Source organism: Equus quagga, chromosome 3, assembly GCF_021613505.1.
Source record: "Equus quagga isolate Etosha38 chromosome 3, UCLA_HA_Equagga_1.0, whole genome shotgun sequence".
NCBI lineage: Eukaryota > Metazoa > Chordata > Mammalia > Perissodactyla > Equidae > Equus > Equus quagga.
Window position 1 is genome coordinate 62,373,298 of NC_060269.1, and position 26,147 is coordinate 62,399,444.

The 26,147-nt window shown below is 40.9% G+C and overlaps 1 protein-coding gene and 1 long non-coding RNA gene across 5 annotated transcripts in view; one reads left to right on the plus strand and one right to left on the minus strand.

The window, feature by feature from the left end:
* The window catches only part of MSRA (methionine sulfoxide reductase A), a 385,457-nt gene extending 383,697 nt beyond the window's left edge, over positions 1-1,760 (minus strand). The window contains exon 1 of one of the 3 annotated variants that reach the window (XM_046657450.1): positions 1,339-1,734. In XM_046657450.1, the coding sequence (XP_046513406.1) occupies positions 1,339-1,474 (136 nt within the window). In that variant the 5' untranslated portion in view covers positions 1,475-1,734. Of the gene's footprint in view, positions 1-1,338 lie in introns of all 3 variants that reach the window. The other 2 variants (XM_046657451.1, XM_046657452.1) reach the window with 2 other exon arrangements.
* On the plus strand, positions 991-26,137 carry LOC124237601 (uncharacterized). 2 transcript variants are annotated; one of them, XR_006888040.1, is made up of 4 exons: positions 991-1,083; positions 14,288-14,507; positions 15,686-15,791; positions 26,104-26,137. It is a non-coding gene; the product is annotated as an uncharacterized LOC124237601 (long non-coding RNA). The 2 variants fall into 2 exon arrangements; XR_006888039.1 differs by lacking the exon at positions 991-1,083 and adding an exon at positions 8,017-8,164.
* The last annotated feature ends 10 nt before the right edge of the window (positions 26,138-26,147 follow it).

Genomic DNA, 26,147 nt, shown 5'->3' on the forward strand with positions numbered 1-26,147 from the left:
GAGGTCAACAGAGTAAATCTGGATTTGTTTTCAAAACTCATTTTCCAAATTTGAGTCAAAAATAACATAAACTTTTAGGGCTGGCGATGTGTTGGAAGTGAAGCCATGGGGGCATAGCAAATAGAACTGCCATACAGTGAATGAGAAGCAGGTCTCACAACAGCAATTTGCAAACTGCCTCAAATCCAAAACATCTCTACCTTTTCCAATCTCATACTGAGTATAGTATACGGTATGCAGATCCTCACTATGAACCCGTTATATACACTCGACAATTCTTTAAGGAAAAGAAAAATATAAGAATTCCTAGGAAATTTTAAATGCAGGATTTCTCGGTAGTGGGTCATATGTAAAGACTAATTACGACTTAATCCTCCAACAGCTCTAAGGTAGAGGTTTACAAACTGCAGGGGTGCATTAGAAGCACCTAGACGGCTTGTTTAGAGCACAAACCGTCGGGGCCACACTTTGAGAAGCGCGGCACCAAGGTAATCCTGCTCAAAATATGGTCCTCGGGTCGGTGGATCTGTGATGTCTACGAACTACTAGGAGTCTGCAACAGAAATTGACAGTTAGGCTTTTGAAAACTTTTAGAGTAGTTTAACATTACCGGGCATCCAAGCACATGATCATTTTTCTAGCATTTCATTTTTGTTGTATTTTCCAAAAGTACTGGTATGAGACTGGAAAGTTATTTTTAAGTTTGGGAAGCGCAGCTCTAAAACTGACACTTCCACACCACTGATGCACACAGGCAGCCCCGCAAGCACAGGGTCAGGGGCAGCTCCTGCCAACTGGGAGAAACCGAACAGTCCCGGAGGATGTGGAGGTCTGAGATTAATTCCTGCAACCAGAACACTGGGCTGAGATACAACTTCAAAACTGCAGTTTTCTTCGTTCTGTATCTTTCTATCGCTTCCAGTGACAACACAATACTGCACCGTCGCTGCAAGCGTCCGGTGCAAAACAGGAAAAAGGAGGCAGATACCCCAGCACTGCGCGCGCGCGCCTGTGAGAAAGAGCAGGAAGCGGGGCAGCTTGTCCTGCCCCAACTCTGGAGCCGCCGAGGACCCTGCACTCTGGGTAAGTTACACCAACAGAAAAGATTCCGCGAAATTGTTTTGCGTTGTTTTAGGGCCTGAGAAGCTAAACAAAGAGAAGCAACCCGGCAACACCCGCCCCTGCTAACGCCTCTCCGCGCCTGCGCAGACCGCAGCCTAACGACCAGCCCGCGGGCGGCCCACGGCTTCCTTCCGGACGGGCGGGCCGAGGACGCGCGCGCGCGTGCGCGTGCGCAGCGGCGACTGCCGTGCCCTCTGTGCGTGCCCGCGTCCTTACCCGCTACGAGGATCGCCTCCTTCCGGCCCGGGAAGGCCTCCTGGGGGCTGACGATCTTAGAGGTGGTGTCGCCCATTCTCGGGGCCAGGAAGAGGCTGTGGAAGAGCCTGCGAGCTCTCCTGGTGGCCACGAGCATGGGCGGGCGAGTGGCCGAGGGGCCACCAGGCGGGACGGCGCGGTCGCGAGCGGAGCCGCCGCTGAGGAGGCGGCGGGCGCCCGGCGGCGGGACCGGCGTGCACTGGGCGGGCGGGCTCGGGTCCGCCCCGGCCGCGTGCGCTGCGGACTCTGGCCGCTGCCGCCCCGGAATCGAGGTTACCCAAGGCGAGGGCCGGGCGCGCTGTCACAGGGCGTGTTCCCGCCCGGAACGGGTACCTGGCCCGGGAACACCGGCGGGTTTTTCTGGCTCGGCCAGGACAGAGATGCCTTGCAGGGAACAAGTGGGCTGATCGCGGCGCAGTAGGTGAAGCGGCAGAGGCCAAAAAGAAAGCCTGGCCTTTGGTTTTAAAGTTGTTCCCGTTTCACCACCTCCTTAGCAGTTGTTGGGCATGCCCAGTAAGATATAAGACTCCTACGTTATGACAACCAGAATGGATGTTTCCGTTGGACCCATTATAATGATATATTATCAAAAAATGAGTATTTATCCGAAATGAAAACTAAGCACAACTTTCAAAAAGCTCAGAATAGGAAAGATAATTGTATATGTCTATGTACATATATATACACATACACGGTACATTGATAAACCCACTTTATGGGGGCGGAATAAAAGAGCAGGGCGCTAACACCAAAATTAACAGAGGTTAGGTGAATGTAATGGTGCTCTTGGATCATTCTTGTTTCTGGAATCATGGGAGATAACATTTGTTCCTGTGACAAATTTTTCAACCCAAAAATAAGGTGGGTGGAGCCAGATGGGTGACTTGGGAGTTCCATATGTGAAATTTTGGTTTTGCACAAATGTTCTGCCAAAATGGGCAGATAGTCTCCGATGCGGGAAGGAACTTCAGATTAGCACCCACACAAGTGAGAAGGCTTTGCCCCAGCCTGCCCCCGGGCTTTGGTTACCGCCCTGTGTTAATGCGGTCTGGACTGTAACATAAGCGGAGCCGGAGGATTAGGCCGGTACTTAGATTGAAGTGTTTATTTTGTCATTTAGATTTCCTCTGGGCAGTTTGCCTCAGTCTTTACTTTGATTTGTTTTTGCTGTGAGATTATACGAAGTAGGTTCTACAGACCTTTCCTGAAAACACTCCAAGGTGTCACTTTTCCGCTTGTGAAGACACGGGACTACTAAGCATTTGAAAAAAGTATGACCATTCTTCTGTCAAAGGAAATAGTCTGTGTTTTTTTTTAATCACTGCGTTTTGATACATATTGATTTCCTTTTCCTATGTTTTGTGGTTGTATGAAGTTAAATATGGTAGAAATACTCAGCAACTAAGAACTGAAGGATTTTCATGTCAAAGAGAAGTACTTGTATAATGTGAAGTGAAGAAGCACTGTATATGTAATGTGCAGTGTATATAAAAACACGCGGACCTCTGCTTGGACACCCACTGGAGAAAGACTGGAAAAAATTAAAACAAGGTTTGCAGTTTGGTTGCTCAGGGTAATAGTCTGCTGATTTTCACTTTCTTTAAACTTGTTTCAAAATGTTCACCATTGTTACAGTCTTAGGTGTTCCAATGGCTATGTTACTTTTATTATTATTAAAAAGTAAACATTTTTAAAGAAAAAATACCTTAATTTATTTCAAAGCTTTTTCTCATAAAATGGATTTCTTATCTCATTTACAAGAATAGCTGTAAGAAAATTTACGTTGAGTTTGTTTTATTTGTTTGTTTTGGGGGAAGAAAATTAAATATTCCTGCCTTCAATGACGCCATTTTCACCACTACGACTTACTTTTCTTCACTCTCCTGATCCCTTCTGAGCTTCACACTGAGGGTCTTTTTTTTGTCCATATTCCCCTTTGGGCACACATTGCTTTGATTTGTTATTTTTGTGATCATTCTCTGGTTTTCCAACAAGTTCTAACAACGCATGTTCTTTAGGATGCATTCTAAGCATCCTCTTTGATACAACAAAGACCCAAATACAGCAGTTTAAACAAAACAGAAGTTTATTTCTCTCTTATGTAACAATCCATAGATAGATAGTTCAGTACTGAGCAGGACCATGTCTTTTCTTCTGTAATATCTCGTACTGGATTGGCTCAAGTTAAGTGTTCAGTGGTTATGCATTTGGTTTAATTGAGCCAAAACTCTGACTTATATTAGCAAAAGTTTCTTTTCCACTCGTTCAAGAATGATTCTCCCTTGCCCCTTGGAGACAATACTTAATACTCTATTCCAAAACTAGGCCTGGGTTTTAGTTGGCATACAAATTAGATTGATTTAACAGAGACACAGATACTGTATCTGAAACAGGATAATTTTGCTTTGCTTTATTCTTTCGTGTACTGGTCCAAAAGTAGGTGGTCCAGCACTGGTAGGGCAGCACCGCGGTCCTTGTTCATGACCTCCACCCCAGAACCTGCCATCACATCTGTATCTTAGCCCAGCAAGAAGGCAGAGAGTAGAGGGGTGCACGCCTCCATACTCCTAGAAATGTGTTTTAGAGGTAGCATGCATCGTTTCTACTCATTCCGTAACCTGATTAAGACATGGCCACATCTAACTGTTGAGAAGGGGAGAGATGAAGTTCTCTAGCGGATCAGCTAATACGGGGCAGTTCTAATAATAAATGAAGAAGGTGAGAATGTACTTCGGTGGACAAGCCTCACAGTCCGCTCCTCTGGCCATCCAGCTATCCATATATACCTGTGTTCTGACACATAGAACACACCCTGTTTCAAAGGGAAAAAAGCCAAAGTTCCAAGCTATTACTCATCCAGCTCAAAGTCCATGATCTGCTGATGATGTGCAGTCCTTTACAAGTCTGAATTTAACTCTTCATGATCCAGTGATCTAGAAAGATGAGGATCTGTTCCCCTCTCCCACTCCCTCCCCCACACACCTGGTGTGCAATGGTGAAGTAGGAATATGAAAACCAATTTGGAAAAATAATGAGGAAAAAAAGAGTAGTCGCTGGTCCACAGCCTTACCAAACGTTGCAAAGGGGAAACTTCAAAGACTGCCCAGATGGTGGAGTAAATTTGCGGTTAGACCCCAGTTCTGCTTTCTAGAAGGAACTGCCTTGTTTGTTGCCTCAGAAGGTACTGGCTTTACTCGCTGGGAGGTTTTTATCCATGATCTCCCATGATTCCATCTGAAGAGCATAGTGAAGAAAAAGCCCTCCTGGGAGGCTGCACATCTTTTTATGCCTAATAGCCTACTGGTGCAGTTTTGAAGGACTGTGGGTTACTTCAGAGTCAAATGGACACAGACATTTGCAAGCTAAGCTTGTAGCTCCTTTGTCAATTCAGTTTTGAGAAATACTGAATAGATTTCTGGTCTATTTGTTCCTTTTACAATTCCTTATACAAATAGCTACAGCTAAATGTGTCAACTCATCATATTACTAATGCCTAACTACTCTTCGTTTTTATTTACCAGGCTCTATGTTTGTCCCATCTATCCTGTTTCTATTAACTTAATGGCAGTGCTCTTGCAACCAGCAAAAACAGCAGATTTGGTTGAGAAGACAATCCCCTTAAAATGATCTTTACTGCTTGCCTGGCTTTCATCATCTGTCAGACAACACTTGCTAATGACTCTTGAGAAGGACCTTGAGTCACAGTTTTATCTTCTGCTATTGGAAGTATAGTAGCTTTTGGCTTTATCAAAACTAGAAAGCCCTAAATAACCATTCCCAGTCTACTTGTATTGCAGGCTGCAGGCAGAGAACTCCAATCTTAGCAGAACTTTATTGCCTTCTATCTCTGTTAACAAAATGGCTAGCTTTTACCTGAGTTCAACTTTCTCAAAGGACTTTGCTAAAGGAGGTGGGAAACAGCCAATACTCTCTGGTTGGTCAGAGAATCATCTTTCCTACCATTTTCCCTGCAGCTGCAGATTCATAGAGCACATGGTCTGCCTTACCAATTGAGTTGACAATGTTATCAAATGTTTTGTGGTAGCATAAAATGAGTCACCAGCTTTCCAAGCTGTGTCCTTGTTGTCTGCTGCCTACCAGTTAAACCAATGCCACATAGTTTAGGTTAATGCTGTGGAGTGTACAGAAATCTAGTAGAACTAATGTGTTGGTTTAGCAACATTGCAGGATCCAAATCCAAAAAATATTAAATATTTAGGGGTAAATCTGACTAAAGATGCATTAAATCTGTACATCAAAACCCACAAAATATTGCTAAGAGAAATCTTTAAAGATCTAAATAAATACAGAGATATACCATGTTCATGGATCAGAAGACTCAACATGTCAATATTGTTAGAATGCAGTTTCTCCCCAAATTAACGTATAGGTTCAACAAAATCCCAATGAAAATCCCAGCAAGCTTTTTTCTAGAAATTGGCATGCTGACTCTAAAACTAAGTACAAATGCAAAGGCCCTAAACTAGCCAGAAACTGAGGAGTCCAGCTCCAGGCCAAAATCCTACATGTTGTCTTTCAGGCCCAACCATGAGCAATTACAAAGGCTTTGCCTGGCAGGCCTCATTAGTGACCGCTACTCTCCTCACACTAAGTTTGATGCTCAGGGGGTGTGCCTTGGTGCAAGGCAGTGAATTGCAGTCTCCTGGAGGGAGTTTCAGTCATGGATCAAGTCCCACTCCAGGCCAGCCATGCTTATAATCATATCTGCATTTCTAGACAGGGCATCCCCCTTTGGAGATGGGCCTTCTTGGAAAGCGGACTAAGACAATTTTTCTCCCTCTCTCCAGGGCCCTGTCCATAAGACAGCGGGAGCTTTTGTTCAGTGCTCTTCACCAGTGAGACAATTTCCCCCACTTGTGCTGCTTGTCATCTGATTGACCATTACACCTAATGTTATTCCATGGGGAAAAATGGAACAGAATGAGCTAGAGCTTTGCATTTTGGCCTCTTGCTCATACTATCACAGTAAATGAATAAAGACTTGATTGTTACTTTCAGTTTTGCTTGCCATTCAAATTAACCACCCGACACCTGACAGTCTGACAAAAACAAATTTGAAAAACAACAAAGTAGGAAGGCTTACACTACCTGAGTTCAAGACTTATTACAAAGCTACAATAACCAAGAAAGTGTGATATTGGCCACAGTAGAGACAAATAGAATAATGGAGCAAAATAAAGTCCCAAAATAAACCCACACATACATGGTCGATTGATTTTCAACCAAGGTGCAAAGGCTGTGACTTCTAAGGTAAAATACAGGAGAAAATCTTTGGGGCCTTAGGGTAAGCAAAAATGTTTAAGTATAGCACTAAATGCATGATCCATTAAAGAAGAAAACTAATCAATCAGATTTTATCAAAATTAAGAACTTTTGTTCTTCAAAAGACACTCTTAAGAGAATACAAAGATAGCCCCAGACTGACAGAAAATATTTGTAAATTACATTTCTGATAAAGGGCTTATATCCAGAATATGTTACTCCCAAAATTCAGTAATAAGAAACAGCACATTTAAAAAATGGGCAAAATGGGCAAAAACAGACATCAAGGAAGATACATGGATGGCAAATATGCACATAAGAAAAAAACCGCTCAACATCATTAGTAATTAAAATGACTAATGGGATATGCCAATGGGATATGCAAATAAAGACCACAATAAGATGCCCCTACACACCCACCAGAATGGCTATAATTCAAAAGACTGACCATATCAAGTCTTGGTGAGAATGTGGAGGAACTGGAACCCTTATACACTGCTGATGGTAATTCAAATTGGTACAACTACTTTGGAAAATAATTTGGCAGTTTCTGAAGTAGTTAAGCACTCATCTGCCATAAGGCCCAACAGTTTCATATGAACATATGTGTCTATACAAAGTCTTATACTCACATATTCCTAGGAGTATTATTGGTAATGGCCCAAAACTGGAAACAACCCAAATGACTATCAACGGGTGAATGGGCAAACAAATTGTGGTATATTCTTACAATGGAATACGCTCATCAGTAAAAAGAAATGAACTGTTGATACACTCAACAACACGGATGATTCCACTATGCTAAGTGAAAGGAGCCAAACTAAGAAGAGTATATATTATGTGATTCATTTATTTAAAATTCTAGAAAATGCAAACTAATCTGTAGTAACAGAAAGCAGATCAGCAGTTGCCTGAGAATGCAGGTCAGGGATGGGAGGGATAGCAAGGTTTACAACGAAACTTTTGAGGACCCTGGATGTGTTCATTATTTAGATTGTGGTGATGATTTCACAAGCGTATCCCTATCTCAAAGATTATCAGGTTATACATACTTTTTAAAAGTATGTTTCTGCTATGTGGGTGGAGTGAATACGTTAATGCTTTTAAGCCCAGATCCACTTACATAACTGACTTCCACTCTTCAGAACGCAGACCTGGAGGTCATGAGACACAGGACAGTCAAATTTTGTTAAAGAGTGTTAGAGATCAGGAATGTGGATTGCTATTAAGAGTCAACTGTGGTGGGTGGGAAACTAGAATGAGCAACATGGAGTAGTCTGAGGACTCTGGACATCTAAGGTGGAAACCTCCCTCCACAACTTCACTCTCTCTGTTTACAGAAACTAGAATGCCTGTGTGATTCTCTCTCGTCTTCTGACCTTATTCTTCACCACTCAGTGCAAGACTCATCTTCTCTGTGCAGCTTTCCCTGATTGCACAAGGAAGCAGTGGTTATTCATTCCATTGGAGTTCTGCCGTAGAACTCACCATTTACATCACTCAGGTAGGACATAGCATATGCTGTCTTGTGTTGTTAGTTATCTGAAAAGATATGCAAGTTACTGTGGAGGTTTAAAATATGTCCACAAATTCTTTGACACTCCCTTTAAAACGTGGATCCTAATTCTCCTCCCCTTACATTTTGGTTGGACTTAGTGTTTGCTTCTAATGGATAGAATAAGACAGAAGTGATGATGGGTGACCTCTGAGACTAAATCATGAAAGGCAATGCAGCTCCCTTCTTGCTGGCTTTTGGATCACTCCCTCTGGGGGAAACCAGCTGTCACATCATGACGATCCTCAACTGGCCCTATAAAGAGGTACACATGGTGAGGAATTGAGGTCTCCTGCAACAGCCAAGTGAGTAAGCAATCTTGGAAGCAGATTCTCGAGACCCAGTCAAGCTTTCAGATGACATCTTGTCTGCAATCCCATAAGGACCCTGTGCCAGAACCACCCAGTAAGCTACCTCCAAATTCCTCACCCACAGAAACCATGAGATAAAATATAATAATTTTTTTAAAACCATTTTTTAAATTCATGGTAAGATAAGGTAACAATATTCTTGAAATCCAGGCTTTTCAGAGTTAAAGAAGTTTTCTTGGAACTCCCACAACTAAATTTACATAATAAGAACCAAAATATTAGAGGACTGGCCTTAAAATAAACCCTAGACTAGAAAGGTAAAGAACATGACTTAAGAGATGAGAAAGACCAAACATCCTTATCTCATTGCCCTACCCTAGGATGAACTTGGGGGTGGAATCTTAGAAACATCCGTATGGACTAGGGAAGAATCTGAAGATTTGGGAGCTAGCACTTCACTTCCTGGGGCATTTCCTAGGACAGTGACCCAATGGTACAAAAAGAAATCAATCATGTGCATTGAATCGACATCTTTTTTTTTTCCCCAAGCAATTTTATTGAGATCATAATGATTTATAACATTGTGTGATTTGGGGTGAACATTATTGTTTATCAATTTCGGAATATACTTCATCATGCTCACCTCCAGTAGCCTAATTTTTATCCATCGCTGTACGTATGTGACCCTTTATCCCTTTCGCCCACCCCCCAACCCCCTTTCCCTCTGGTAACCACTAATCTGTTCTCTTTATCCATGTATTTGTTATCTTCCACATTTGAGTGAAATCATGCAGTATTTGTCTTTCTCTGTCTGGCTTATTTTGCTTAATATAATACCCTCAAGGTCCATCCCTGTTGTTGCAAATGGGACAATTTTGTCTTTTTTTATGGCTGAGTACTATTCCATTGTATATATATACATCTTCTTTATCTATTCATCCATAGAAGGGCACTTGAATTGCTTCCACGTCTTGGCTATTGTGAATAATGCTGCAATGAACAGAGGGGTGCATAAATCTCTTGGGTCATTGATTTCAAGTTCTTTGGATAAATACCCAGTAGTGGGATAGCTAGATGATATGGCATTTCTATTTTTAATTTTTTGAGAAATCTCCATACTGTTTTCCATAGAGGCTGCAACAGTTTGCATTCCCATCAGCAGTGTATGAGGGTTCCTTTTTCTCCACATCCTCTCCAACATTTGTTGTTTTTTCTCTTGGTAATTATAGCCATTCTGACAGATTAAAGTGCTATCTCATTGTAGTTTTGATTTGCATGTCCCTAATAATTAGTGATGTTGAACATCATTTCACATGTCTGTTGGCCACCTGTATATCTTCTTTGGAAAATGTCTGCTCATATCCTCTGCTCATTTTTTGATTGGGTTATTTGTTTTTTTGTTGTTGAATTATATGAGTTCTTTATATATTTTGGAGGTCAACCCCTTGTCTGATAAATGATTTGCAAATATTTTCTCCCAGTTGGTGAGTTGTCTTTTTGCTTTGTTCATGGTTTCCTTTGCTTTGTAGAAGCCTTTTAGTCCAATAGATCAACATGTTTTTTGAAGTGACTTAGAGTAGACTAGATTAGACAATATAAGAGTGCATCCACAAGGAGTAAGGATAAATATAATTTGGGAGTGTCTTTGTTTCTTTTACATACATATGTGTGTACTGTCTGTGTGTATGTGTGTACTGTTATCTAGACATAAATATATTTCTTAGTGTAGCTTATGGTAAAAGAAAGTTTGAAAGCCATGGTCAGAGAGACTATAAACCTTTCAGAAGACTTAAATTTGTCGGGGCAGGCAATGTGATGTGGGCACAGAGGAGGAACAATGGCTGAGGGCAGGGCCATGGCTAGTGGACCTGAGGGCAGGCTCACAGGATCCTGCACCATCATGTTGAGTGTGGAGAGAGCAGGCGAGCACTCCCAGGTCTCCCAAGGGGTTTGGGGGTATGGAAGGACTGACAGAACCAATGACCCCAATAAAGCCTGGAGTTGGGGCACGGAGACCCAAGTACTGAGACCTTGTGACTGGATGCAACAACAAAATCCTCGGTCATCAGTAGTGGAGCCAGCATGATGCTCAAGCATGGAGCAGGAGCAACTATGTCTCCGCAGTGCAGGAGCTCAGTGGCCAGGAGTCTAAGCCTCACCAATGCAGTTACACTGAGGACAGAGACCAAGGCTGAGAGACACCTCAGTGGGAGGCCACAAGACCAGAGGACGTGTAAGCTCTCCTTGTACCCAGATGCCATCTTGAAAAGGAGAAAGGCGTGGGGGAAGCCCTGGGGAGAATCCAAAAGACTGAGCAGTGACCCAAATAGGCTATTTAAAACTGAAAGCTACCCAAAAGCCACTTTTATTTGTCAAGATCAAGTGTTTTCCTCCATCATTAGGAATGATGAGAGCAAGATGAGATCAGTTACAGAAAATAGGGCAATTAACATTTTTCATACATCTGAGTCATGTTGTTTAAATTTTAGCCTCATTACATGTGATCTATCAAAGGATACAGAAGGAGTGTTTACCCAGGCCAGGAGTCAGGAGGCTACCCACTTACTAAGATAGCATGTAAACAAACGAAACATTGTATGGTACCAGTCTACAACAAAATGGCAAAATTAGAGGAAAAAAAAAATAATGCAATAAGTTTTTTATAATGCTAAATATATTCAATTTGAAAAACTATTCTTTATTTTAAAATAAGGTACTGCTGACTTTTTCTGGTGTCAAAATGTCCTTCCTTCCCATATTGTGGTGATGAGAGAGAGCAGTTGTTGCTCTAAGACCCTTATTTGGCAAAATCTAAGATGGACAGCCTGTGCTGGCTCTCAAAATATTTGGCCCAATTCTTCTGGCCCTTGAAATGCAAGTATGTGATAGCCCTTGGCGTAGAATAGGCCTTCCATCCATGGAAGTTCCCTTCCAGCCTCCTCCAGCCATTACCACCCCAGTTCATAGAAATCAGCCCTTAACAAGTAGCTTTTGCTCTTTTTCCCAGAGGCTCCATCCGTCTTCTTCCCACTCAACTTGCCTAATCACAAATCGTAGCAAGCCATCTCTCCCCAGGTCAAATAGAAAGGGTGGAAGACATGACCAAAGGGATGAGAGAGAAGGCCGTGTCCTATCCCTTCCTCCCACCCTTGGATGAACTAGGGGTGGGATCTTAGAAATGTCCACATGGACTGGCGAAGAATCTGAGGACCTGGGGACCAGTGCTCAGCAAAGAGGAGGACAAGAAGTGTCTCTCCAGAAGAATTTATAAAATTGTGTCACCACTCCATTTCTAAGCTCCATCATTATATTAAATTGTATACATCTCTGATAAAATGAGCCAAATAACATACTGAAACCTTCCTATAAACTTAGGAACTTCAGTGCCAATTTATTTTGTCAATTAATTTTCTGTCATAAAACCATCTATGTGCCAGGGTTACTAAAAAAAACACTAAGGAAGGAAAACCTACTCCCGGTAAAGTCAGATAATACATAAAAACATTTTCAATTAGTAAGCATTGAGAAACCAATTGTTGTATAAGGTAGAGGTATGACATTTATCTAAATTATTGAGAACATACCTGCTTATCCATTACAAATGTTAAATGATTTTTTGAGGCACTGCTTTAAAGGTGCTTTTTGTATTGCCCCTACATGCAGATTCTGCTGAAACCCTCATTTGCTTAGTAAATACTGTAGAACTCACGCCACACGCAAGGCACCAACCAGATGGCACACACCAAACAGTGAGGCCTTTCCAGGACTCCAAGGGCACACAGCATGGTGGAGAGTCATCCTACACCCAGGCAGCTGCAGCACCACACAAGGCAGGCCACAGGGTGCTCTGTAGCACAGCCCTGGACAAAGGGCTGTGGGGGTTTCAAGAAGGAAGACCATATCCTTAACCTCTGGGGTTGCAGATCATAGATATGGAGGGCCATGCACCAGGACTGAAAGAAAGAGCCGTCACAGGTGTGGAAGATGAACTCAAGGACAAATTGTGTAAAAGGTGAGGCTTTGTCCCCTCCAAGAGGCGTTCCAGCCCTTATGTCTATTCTTTATGAAACCATCCATAACTGCGGGATGCCCTGGCAGACTCCACCTTAGATAAGGCTTTTATTGGCCTGTTCATAAAAATCCACTTAACCAGGTAGAGACACCCGTATAAATAAATAAATAGAAAGCTTAATGTGGCACTACATTCTCATGCTTAAAACTATGTGGCCTTATTTATAGTCTATCTGTAGAATGTAAAAAGCTGTCTTAAGCATTTTAATTAATTGCATGGGTTATTTTACTGAGTTTTAATAGAAAAATAGAAAGAACAATAATAGCAATAGTTACTAATTGTTGAGCACCCATTAACCTCCAGTCACCATGTTATGAGCTTTATATGCATTATTTCTGACCTTCACTCTGACCTGTTTTCACAGTTTCATATGTGAGGAAACACATGCTCAGAGAGGTGCCCAAGCAAACAGAGCTACTAAGAAGAACCTGGATTCAAACCTGAGTTTCCCTCACCCCCAAGTTCAAGATCATTTCTTTACCAAAAATTGAGTTGGCTAGATCTTACTTTGATAAATTCTTCTGCTCTTAATCAATTACTTAGAAGTTTAGATCTAAGTGGGAAACAGAATGGAGTGATTTGGGGGAAAAGGTAAAACTTTCCTTCAGGGTTCTTCCTAAAGATTACCAGTTATCTACTGATATCCATTCTGCCTTTCATTCAATGATAGAAACTCCACTCCCACCCTAGGTTGTAATTGGTCCCATGTTATCAGGTCAAGATGACTAATTGGGGCCATGTGAGTAGCTGACAGTTAGTACGATTGGCGTAGAAGTAATGTGTACAGTTCCTGGGTCATGACCCTAAAAGGAAGAGGCATGCTCTCCTGGCCCTTCTTTCTCGCTGGCTGACACTTGAGTTGAAAAGCCAGAGTGGAGTAACCACTGCAGACCATGAGAGGGGAGCCACACTTTGAGAGTAGCAGAGTGACCAGATAGAGTGACCCTAGGTCCCCAACATCATCGAGCTGCCATTTTACCCCTACACTCCTTATTCATAGACCAATACATTAGTGAGAAATGAACTTCCATTTATTTAAGCCCCTATGGCTTTGAGTAGCTCAGTGGGTCTCGAACTTCAGCATACATCAGAATCACCTGGAGGCTTGTTAAAACACAGATTGCTGGGCCCCATCTCAGAGCGCCTGATATAGGAATTTGGGGGAGGCCTGAGACTTAGGATTTCTAACAAAATTCCCAGGTGATGCTAATGCTGCTGGTCCAGGCATGAAACTTCGAGAACCACTGTTCTAATGGATACCCACACCCACTATCCTAGCCTTTCATAAACATGCCTCTAGTGCCCCTGGGGCCTAACAATACTCTCAACTGTCCTCACCCATTCCAGGCCACACACTGAATCTAAAACCAAAACTTGGCTCAGTGTTAATTTATCCACAGCTATCCTTGCTGAATCTAAAGAGATTTGGAACACAACCAGAAATCACACAAAGAGCTAGAAAGTACAGTATATATATAATGTATATATAATGGCATCTGATAGAATCTGTTGGACCTTCAAAATCTGGGTTCCGAAATCTGGATAATTCAAAATTTCTCTTTGTCTTAATCCATTATTTTCAGGAATTACAACTGGAACTTTGAAAACATGTATTCTTTAAAATCCACGTGTTATTTGCTGTATGTCCAATTAAATTAAGCTCTGATTTTCAGTAGTTCATCTTCCTAGACCAAGCACATCTTGAACGAGACCAAAAGCTGTAGAGGGTGAAGCACATGAAGCAAGAGCTCAATGGTTGAAAGTGGAAAAATGGAAACCCCCTCAGGGGAATCTTAAAATTTTGAGTGGTGGCGGTGCTCAGCAGACAACACAGGCAGCAACACGCTGAATGCTTGGAAACCAGAGAGCGTCAAGGATGCTGTAAGAGAATATGCAGGGAAACTTTCAGGTGTGTGACTCACTTCCCCAAGCCACGCTGGCCTTTGGAAGCATCCAATAAGAGATAGCTCAGAGCTTTTTCCCTGGCAGGGTCCCAGGTGACTTGTGAGCTTGCCTCAGCTGTCACTAGTGTCCTCCCACTGCCACCACAGATGCCACTCTCCTGCTGCCACCATCAGAGCATCTGACACTGCCAACCCCATGCTGCTGCCACTCCCTAGGTTCAGGGGTCACCTCATTTTAATTAGATCCCCCTATAGGTAGTCTGATGCACTTCCTATCTGTTCCCCCCCGGCCTTTAAGGAACTCAGGATCAGTATCCTCGAGTCGGGTCAGAGAATGATTCAGGAATAGGGTTCAGTATTGCACAGACTTCCAGCTATAGAAAGTAGCAACTACTTCATAAATGTTCATTTTCCACTCTCTTGTCTACTACTAACAATTCACCAGTACCCCAAACCAGTACCCTTCCAGCACTTCCCTATTGCTTAGTGAGTACCCTGCCCACCCTGTAAGGCAGGGCAGCCTTTGGCAATCCTTCCTCAATCTTCCTCGACCCCCAGGCTTGATTAGTTCTCCCAAGGAATGATCTCGTATGACCACCAACCTTTCCTTAGGGTCCCTATAAGAAATAGAATTGGGGGTAATAATAGTAGCCCCTGGCTCACGGGTTTTTCAGTTTTGTTTTTATTTTTTCTTGGCAATGATTTAAAAAGTGAATACAGGACAGGTGCCTGAAATCGTGTCTGACATATAGGAAGTCCTCAGTAAATATTAGCTATGATTATTATATACATTTATTTCTGTGACCATTTGAAATCTCTTACTAGATAGTAAGCTCAAGGAAGTCAAGATGTGTCCATTTTTTGCTTTTTATTGTGTCCCAAGTGCCTACTCAGTGTTGAGGACTTAGTAAGCACTCAGCCAATATTGGTTGAATGAATGCATGAATCATTCACAGCATCTCCTGTGCCAACTGCAGAAGTCCCTCGTCCCCACTTCTCCTCAATGTCTAGTGGGTCTTGATGCAAAGAGGACTTATGTCTTGTTTTGTTATCTAAGTGTTCTCCGGTTAGTACATAAATTAAACTCCTTCATATGCACACAGATGCACGCACACACATCACAGAAGCCCCCAAAAGATGCAGGTAGAATGGTTTTTGTTTGTTTGTTTGTTTGTCTTAACAGCTTTACTGAGGAATAATTGATATACAAAAAGCTGCACGTACTTAAAGGATCAATTTGATGAGGTTGGACGTATGCAGACACCTGTGAAAGCATCACCACAATCAAGGTAATAGACATATCCATCACCTCCAAGAATTTCTTCTGTCCCTTTGCTTTGTTTTATTTTGTTTTGTTTTTGGGTGGTAAGAACACTTAATGTGAGATCTACCCTCTTAATAAATTTCTAAATGCACAATACAGTATTGTTAACTGTAGCCACTATGTTGTACAGCAGATCCTTAGGGCTTATTCATCTTGCATAACTGAAAGTTTGTACTCATTGAGCAACAGCTCCTCGTTTCCCTCCTTTCCCCGGAAAACATCATTCTATTCTCTGCTCCAAGAGTGTGACTATTGTAGATAGCTCAAATAAGTGGAATTGCACAGTACTTGTCTTTCCATAACTGATTTATTTCACTTAGCATAACATCCTCCAAGTTCATCCACGTTGTAGCAAATGCCAGAACTTCCCTCCTTTTGAAGGTTGAATAATACTCCATTGTATGTATATATCACATTTTCTTTATCCATTTAGGATGGCTGCAATGAACATAGCAGTGCAGATATTTCTTTAGAATGTTTTTTCAAAGGCTTTATTTTTTTAGAGCTGTTTTAGGTTTATAAAAAAATTAAGAGAAATATACAGATATTTCCCGTATACCTCTTGTTCCTACACATGCATAGCCTCCCCCATTATCAACATCACTCACCAGAATGGTATGTTTTTTGCCAATGATGAATCAATATTAACACATCATAATCACCCAAAGTATGTAGTTTACCTTGGGGTTCACTCTTGGTGTTGTGCATTTTAGGGATTTGGACAAATGTATAATGACATATATCTATTATAATATTATCATACAGAGTATTTTCACTGCCGTAAAAATCCTCTGTGCTCTGCCTATTTGTCTCTCCCCCATCCCAGAATGTTTTTTAAGAATACTATAATTTATCAACATTATCTTTTTCTTCTCTAAGTGCTAGCTAAGGTTATATGAACATTAAACAAGGTATTCTAAGTGAAAACACTCAATGTAGTGCCAAATGCCTAACAGCTTTTATTGTTGTTATTATTATCTTTTATAAGACATGACAAGCCCGGAGCCCTGGACTGCCATTGGAGGGACTAAATAAACATTTGTTGATTAAATGAATAAATGGCAGAGTGAATGAGTACAAAAAAGGATTCTAACAATCCTGTAATTCCAGTTTTGGATTAACCACTTCTGTGGCCTTTGACAGTTCTTTAATGTCCCAGTTTTTCTCCTCTGTGAGGCTTAAGGGAGAGAAGGGTAAAGTCACAACTTCTCTGAATTCATTGAATCACCAACTCTTTAAGCTGAAAGGGCACTTGGCAGACATGTCAGGTGGTAGATGGTTCACCCAGTTTACCCCGAGTCGAAAGGTGGCCTTGCCGAGCTGTCCAGGTTTGACAAACTAGACTGTCTGGGTTTTAGTCCAGGAAACAACACCTCCTGTAAGTGCGTGTCCAGTGAATGAAACAGTGCGTGGTGGCGGGGACCTAATTTAAAGCTGATTTACGTAGGTTTTTTTAAAGCTTAATTATCAGATAACTTACTCATTTAACTATTAGTTAGCAACAATAATTCGGTTAACTACTCATATAAAGAGAATTCAGTCAGTTAATCATATCTTTCTTGGGGACACTTTTGCCCCAGGATACAATACATCTTTTCTTCTTCAACATGTTATTTTAACGAAATACAGTTATTTTAGAGTTTCATTATTTTTAAATGTATATGTGTGTGTGAGAGAGAGAATTTTTAAAAGCCTGGATGAATATACAACAAGGTGTTAATAATCTCTGGATGGCAAAAATATAGGCAATTTCCATTTTCTACTGCATTCCTTCTTTTATATTCCTTCTTTTATGTGTATTTTTTTAATTCAGAAAAAATAGTAACACTTTTGTAATTCATTTATTGAATAGTCTGAACTTAGAGGATATAAACACGGTTAACTAACTTTCTTTAGTTTCTCATTATAAAACTAATACAGTTCTTTGAAACATTTTGAAGTGTAAAGGAGAAAACAAACTACCTCATAATGTACTAGGCAACAGCTTCCTTCCCTCCTTGTCTGGAGGGTTCCTGAGCTTTCTGCTCATTTCCAGTTATTGAAACTCAGTTGGGTCAGTCCTTACTAGGAGACTTCACTCATATCTACTTGAATACTCTCTGACTCCCTTCCCCACTCAGCCCAGTGTGAATCCAGCTTCCCTCCCGAAAGACAAGAAGAGGGAAAGATCCACTTTTCGTTCTACCTTCTCCCTTTTCTGGGATCAAGCTCTTTTAGGTTTGGGGAATGAGAAGAAGGATGGAAGAAATGGGACATGCCTTTCCCCAAAGGCACCACCAGTGTGATTCTCTGAAGGTTTCTCTACTGGCTTCTCAGGTTCACACCCACAGGCATAAAAGCCCCCGGGTGGCAGTATCACTTGCAGATGCTCTGATCGAGTGCTCAAGTGAGCCTCTTCATGGCGTGGCACCTTGACAGGGCAGCTCCACGGCCAGAAATGCTCTCCAGCTCCTGGCCCAGAGGTTTAGTCTGTGGTATCTGGCTGGTAGGACTCCCTGGCCCCTAGGAAACCCTCCTGGGCATTGTAGAGGCAAGTTCAATCAAGCTAAGTTGCCTTCCAAGCTGTCGTTTTGTCCCAGAGGAGCTTGTCCATGCTCTCCTTGCCAAACAGTGGGACCACTTTTCTCTCAACCCTGCCTCATCTCTCCATTCTCCTTTTCCCTGCTAGGAAAAGTCCAGAACAGATCTACAAGGACAGGACGTTAGCAGCATTTCCCCAGGGGAAAAGTGCCGATAGTCCCTTTGGCTTTGGAAGGAGGGATAGTGGAGTCCTCCCCGTGGGGAGGACCGTTTTAGACTCTGATGCGTCTCCTTTGCCCCTTCCATCAACCTTTTGCTTATAGACACTGGAGAGGTTGGGTCATTCAATAAACTCTGGGAGAGCAGTTTGAGCCCAACTGTGTGAAGATCTCTTTCAACCATGGGGTACTTGGTGGTTCTCTGTCCTAAGCTTTGGGTCTTCTTTGTCAACTCTAGCAAAACAGGTGAGATTTCCCTCAACATGCAGTTATATGTATGTCATATTTAGATTCACAGGAAAAAGAATGAAAGAAAATTACCCAAAATGCTGACAGCAGTTTTCTCTCCGTAATGGGACTGGGAGTGATTTTTATATTTTATTTCTTCCTTTACACTTTTCTATTTTAAAAATTTTCTAAGTGTACATGTATCACTTTTGTAATCAGAAAGTAAACAGTTTATTTAACAAAAAATGATTAGTCCAAAGATGAACTGTAGATTGGTAAAAAGAAAAAATAAGTAAACTATCTTAACCAGTTCAACTTTTTTCTGTTAATCTCAAATACCAGGTTACCTAGTTAAGCTAGAGTTTTATCTCCCTTGGTTTATTCATACTCTGAATAGGAAGACAAATGTCTACTTTATCCAATACAGAAAACTTTCTGCACCTTCAGAAGAAATTAATGCTTTTAAAGTTAATTGTCAGGGCCAGCCCCATGGCAGCCTGGGTTCAGCCTACACCACTCATCGGCAACCATGCTGTGGCCATGACCCACACACAAAATAGAGGAAGATTGGTACAGATGTTAGCTCAAGGCAAATCTTCCTCAGCAAAAAAAAAAAAGTTAATTGTCCAATTTTAGGGTATGTTTGAAGGGGGAGTATTTATTGGCTTTCTTTAATTAAATTCTCATTAGCAAAATAAATATTTTTAAATTGTTAGACCCTCAGAAATCTTTGCTGAATTCTTTTGTAACTACTTCAACTTTTGTTCAGAAGTTTAAAAATGATCTGATATTGAATATTTCTGAAGGACCTTTTAAATATATATATTAAAAAGTAGGCATTGCAGATGGACATAATTTTTTAATAGTCTAGAAAGGTTAACAAATTTGACTATCTCAATGTTAGTATAAACAGAAATTAAGATCTCTAATTCACAACTCTATCTTTGAGCTACGCTTCCTTCCCAGTGCCTACCCTATAGTATATTTCTCAAATAAGTGAATGGAATTTTCTTTAACTGGGTTTATATTTCATTCTCTACATTCCAAAATTATACATAAACATGTGCTTGTTCCAAAAACTTCACACAATACAGAGCATCTAGAATATAAAATAAAAGAGCCCCTTGAACATCTTCTACTCTTGGTACATATCCTCCCAGATCACTTTATATATCGGTTTATTTTTAAATTACCTCATTAAAATGTTTTAATCTAATCTAACAATTTCAACTCTGGTTTTTGTATACAAATAGCATATAAAATACATTTTCATTTATAGATACTGTAGTCACTTAGATTTTTGCTTTATTTTGTTTTGTCTTTTACCTATTCTGCCTGCAGGTAATATGCAAAAATTTTCTAGGTCACAATTATTTCGCCACCAGCATTTCTCCTTGAAACGGTAATGAGCACTCGTGCACACAAAGAGGAAGGACACCCATCTTTACTTCTAATCTACTGGATATTTTTCCATGTTTAGTAAGCTGTGCTTTATGTGGCATATGCTTCAATAAGCCTCTCATAAGGTTTAATTGGGACTTAGGCATTCAATAAATATTTGTGTAATTGAATTGAATTTCAGTAATTATTCTGTAATTCTTAAAGCATGTAGACACTGGAAGGACGGTACACAGTTTAATGTTTTTCACTATAAGATTGCAAAACCTCCACAAATCCACTCCTGACATCAGGTGATACTCATCAGTGGGTTTTGTTGGTTATTTGGGGTTCACTACAGAAAGCCTTTTGATCTCCCTCCAATCATGCTTTTTTTGGTCCCAGATTTCTAAGCTCAAATCTCGATTGGAAATAAATTCATTTCCTTAAGCCATCTGGTGGCTTTCACCTGTAACTGCAGCATCAGCTAATGGCCAAACAGAACTATCCCGCATGCCTCAACACACGCAAGGACTGTCATTGCCTTCCTGTGTCTCTTATGAGATGTGTTACGATGAAGTGATGCCTAAGCAATGTGTAGGTGTTGGAAATCCAAGAGAAACCTTCATGGTTCTATCCTCAGTGCCACTTTAACATCAAGGGCAACATAGCAAGGCTACGTGTGATGGAATAAGAGAAACTCTATTATTTTATTATTGTAATTACATAATAAGACAAGCTTTATCTTGCACCCACCGTGTACCAGGCAGTGTACCTAGGAGGGAAAAGCCAATGTGAGAGGCCCGCGTTCTCAGGGAACACAGGTAAAGCGGTATGTGAACAAATACAAAGGGTAAGTGTTAGGATAGACGTGCTGAGGTGGAGAAGGAGAAAACCCTGACTGGGGGCTCCTTTATCCCACACTGAACACCAGGAGATGCTCGCTACTCCCTCTCGGAATATGCAAAATACCAGAAAATAAAATCAAAATTCTTTTTTCTAATCAGCTCAAAATAATGATTAACAAAATAATGGATTTGTAAGTGTATTGTGTAAGCTTGTATCCTACCTCCTGCAAAAGCAGAGGCGATACATATCTTTGTGTAATGCATAACCCCCAAGGCCATGTTACTCCAAGTTGGATCACAACGGGGCACCCAGGGACCCCAAGGTCAGTAGTGAAGCTCTCAGGTCCCATCTAACTTAGCCAAACACCTCCTCCACCCTCAGTTTTTGGAGGAGGCAAGACAGCAAAAAGGAGTCAAAGCCTGCTGGCCAGGCTGCACATGTACCCCTCCTAGTTCTGTCTCATTATCCCTGAACAACAAAGTGTCAGTGGGGCACATCTGCCTTGGAAGGTCAGAGAAGGTTCCTGAGAGGCCGTGAAGTTTGAGCTGAATGTGGAAGAGTGGATAGGAGTTCACCAGACAGACACAGGAGCAAGGCTATTCCACTTCACGGGGACATGTGCAGTGGTGCAAAGTATAAAAGAGCAAGGCCTATTTGGGGACCTGTAGGTAATTCAGTATGGCCAGAAAGGACGTTGTGAACTGGGAGTGGTAAAAGCTGCAGCTAGGAGAGTAAGCAAGTGCCCACTCCTGAGGGTGGCACATGGCGTGCTCAGATGGGCCTTTCGCCCTGCTGATAATGGGGCCACCGAAGGATTTTAAATAGAGCAGTGATGTAATTGTTTGCATCTTAGGGAGACCATCCTGGAAGCGAGATTAATATCAGGTTGAAAAGATACACAACAAGAACTAGCAGGCCAGGTAGAAGGCTATTAGTACATTACAAGCAAGACATTATGAAGGTTTCCAGATCAAGTTAGTGGCAGTAAAGATGGAGAAGTAGAGATGGATTTGAGAAGTATTTAGCAGGTAGAATAACAGGTCTTTGTGACTTGGATACAAGAGATTAGATATATAGAGGAGTTTAGAATGATTCCCAGATTTCTAGCTTATAAACCAATGGTCCATAAGGAGCAGGATGTACAGGTTTGAAATATGATGGAATGTCAGGGCTGGAGACATAAATTTGGAACTGATCAGCATTGATGCTATGGGAAAGGAAGAGATTATTCCTGACCAAGATATTGCAATACCCACACTCAGAAGAGATGTGTTGAATAAATGTCAAATGAATGAATATGCATTCTTATATACACCTGAGAATACACAGATAACCTGGCAGGCTGTGTAGGAAGAAGCCAGCCTCGCATTTTCTGCAGACCAGTGCCTGGAAATGAGGTTGGGGTTGAGGGGGTGGGAGACCCAGAGGGAAGTAGAACATGAAGATGATGATGTTATGGATAGTTCTAAAAATAAGTGTTTCCACCAACGTGTGACTAGCTACCTTAATATCCTATAAATGAAGTCATAGTGCTGAGTCATTCTTGCCCAGGGCAAGGTGTCACTCCTTATCTGCAACCTTGATTGGTGCGCTGAACCCTAGACCCAACCAGCACTATGCCATGGAAAGCAAGGAGAGATGAGGGAGCCGCCAGTATGGAGCTATGAAAAATGTACCTCTGCCTTTTCCCAGCTATCTCAGACTGGGTGGGAATTCCAATCAAGGTCACTCTGGGGAAATATCCACATTATTCACATACTGGAACTTTAAATTAAAAAGTTACCTAATTCTTTATGGGGGGGATTATTTCCCCTTCCATCAATAAGTCAATTTTTTCTCCTCTCATCTTCGATTCTATTATATTTTAGAAGAAATTCATTCCAGTTAATATGAAAATGAGATGCCAGAAATTATGACGGATGCTTATGGACACAGTTGTAGTGATTCACTAAGTCTGTCTGTTAATCTAGATATCAATAATAACACTTGTTTTTCTATCATTTAAATGCTCTCAGTATCCATCTGCTCTTGGAACCAAGTGGAACATCCTAGCATTATAAGGAATGCACTAATGGAAAGATACTGAGCCCCGTTATTAATATTAAAAGCTCTGTGTCACTTTCAGGCAGCCAGTAGAGACCATCCTAACGGAAGGCATGATGTTCACACAAAGATAATATTGGAATAAATTTGACCCTGTGGAAAAAATCCAGCCCAACCAGAACAGGCTATAGTTCAGTTTCCCTTATTGAAATGTTCAAAAGTAAAAAATATACACCCATTTCATCACATTTCTGCTCAAACATTTATTATTATCTTTACCAAACCCTGTGTGGTCATATAAACAAAAAATAGAGTTTTCTCAGTGAGACCAAGCACTTTCTATGAAATGTTTTGACATCTACTGACATAAATATTCCTTTGTGAGTATTCTTTTTTCAAAATTATTTTGGTTCTTCCTTCTATTCATTCTTGTTGATAGATTTTGAATGAGTTTGTCAATTGCCCCCAAAATCCTTTGGGGTTCTAATTGGAATCTTTTTAAACTTGTTGTAAACTGCAGGAAAGAGACAGCTTTAGTCTTCCTATCCTTGAAAGTGATGTCTCTCCATTTCTTCTTCTTCTTTTTTGGTTTTTTTTTTGCCTCAGTGAATTTTAGCATTTCTTTTATATAGGTCTACCTATTTCTTAAGTTTGTTCATTATTACTTTACAACAGCTTGCTGCACTTAAAATATGCCCAAAAGTGAAAGCCAGAGTGTTATATTTACCAGTACACATAAGGATCTGAAGTTTTTCTTTCATGGTATTTTAAGAAATCGAGGAAAATGTAGTAGTCATCTTTTGTTATGAAGAAAATGGCTCATATTATAAATTATATTTTAGTTACTTTATGGAAATACCTACAAAATCACAGTGTGACCACAGCAAATGTAGTTTTTTGAAAAGCACAGCCTGTCAGATCAAACTAATTTCTTCTAGAACAGGGTAGCTGACTTTTAGATAAGAATAAAGAATTACATGTGATGTATGTGGATTTCGGGAAGTCTTTATTCTAATGAACATGATTCTGTCACAGAGACACAGTACACATAGTCTGGTGCTGGCTACATTGTTGGAGGAGAAGTTGTTCTTGAAAAGGGGCTATCTTTTTAACTCTGTTTATTTATTAAGTTAGAAGACAGCTAGCCTTGTGGCAAACACATGTTATTCTTATAGGACAACTCTAACAGCTTTTTCAGAGTTACTGTTGGTCACAGATAAAAATCAGTTTAATTCTCCTGGTCTGTTTGCTTGGAAAACATTCCTATGCCTAAATTCCCAATGTACAACTGTAGATGTTAGACAGCATGACAATGTCAGCGTGAGAACAAAGAAAGGACCATGACTGTATAAATTTATGATTCTGTGAATTCTGTTATTCCTATCCCCAACAGTTATCCAGCTTCTTATTAACTTATGGAAGCCAAAGTCCAAAGGAGAGAGGTAGGGCAAAGGTTGTTCATAGATAAGACTCTCACAACGTACTAATCGTTCCTCTAATTTTAAAGGTTTGAAGAGATAATTATGGTAGAAAGCAAAAGAAACTGATGAAGATGCAGAGCAACTGGGACTCTCATACATTGCTGGTGGGGTTGCAAAATGATACCACTGCTCAAGATAGTGTGGGGGATCAGAATTGGCAACCCCAAAATGTGTCTGCTTGGCTTAATTATTTTTAAGGACAAAAGACTCTTACTCTTCGAAAGAAACTTTGACCTTCCCCCTAACTGCCTAAAAAGAATTTAAGATAGAAGCGCCTATCACTATCACTATCCAGGAAGGAGCTATCACTAAAGATAATTCTAGGTATGATAGACAGAAAAGCATCTAGCAAGGGTCATTTTATCAAAAGATCTCTTTTGGGTCCCACTGTCTATAGATAGCCCAGCAAACACTGGTTTATCAAACATTTGCTTTTCCATCTCCATGTAAACTACCTTCCTCCCCTTTGAAGTCCCAAACCACTACCCCCAACATCCTCCTTTGTCTTTAGCTGAAGATGATATTAAAGATGGTGGCTTCAGCCATTCTGGGGAGTTACTCAACTTTCCTGGGTTTCTCCATGTATGCATGTTGTTAAGTTTCGTTTTATTTTCTCCTGTTATTCTTTCTCATGTCAATTTAGTTCTTAGCCCAGCCAGAAGGACCTCGAGGGTAGAGGACTAGTTCTTCCTCCCCTACAACAGCAAAGCAGAACGTTAAACCAAGTGGAGGGCCCTTCTGAGTGCCATTGCACATGTTGCACACCCATGAAGTCAGCCCTGGGTGTGCCCAACAGAAATGAAAACATGTGCGCATACAAAGACTTGTACATGAATGCATATATCTGCATTACTCATAGTGGTCCCCAATCTGGAAGCAACCCAAATATCTATCAACTGATAGATAGATTAAATACATTGTGATGTAGCCATGAAATAGGCTACTTAGCAATAAAAAGGAAGAAAATATTAAATCAGACAACATGCATGGGTCTCAAAAACTTCCTACTAAATAAAATAAGTGAGACACAAAGAGCAAATATGGTATGATCCTAATACTATGACATTCTAGAAAACGTAAATTATTGTGACAGAAAGCAGATCATGGTTGCCTTGGGCCAGGGAATTGGGGAAGGGGCTTGATCACAAAGGGGCAGGAGGAAACATTTTTGGATGATGAAAATGCTCTATTTCTTGGGGGAATGTTGTCATATATAAATTATACTTCAATGAACCTAGGGAAAAAAACTGAATAGCAACAGAAAGCTGAGTATATATAGAAAGAGAGTTAAGTATAAGTCACATTAATCCAAAACACTTAAAAATATACATGAGTATCATTATGTTGTATGGGCATTTTGGTATAACTGGATTGATACTAACATAAGTGGCAAAGAGCAGGATTATTTTTCCAGTCAGCGTACTTTTTTTGTTTGTTTTTTGAGGAAGATTAGCCCTGAGCTAACTGCTGCCAATCCTCCTCTTTTTGCTGAGGAAGACTGGCCCTGAGCTAACATCCATGTCCATCTTCTTCTACTTTATGTGTGGGATGCCTACCACAGCATGGCGTGCCAAGCAGTGCCATATCCACAGCCGGGATCTGAAC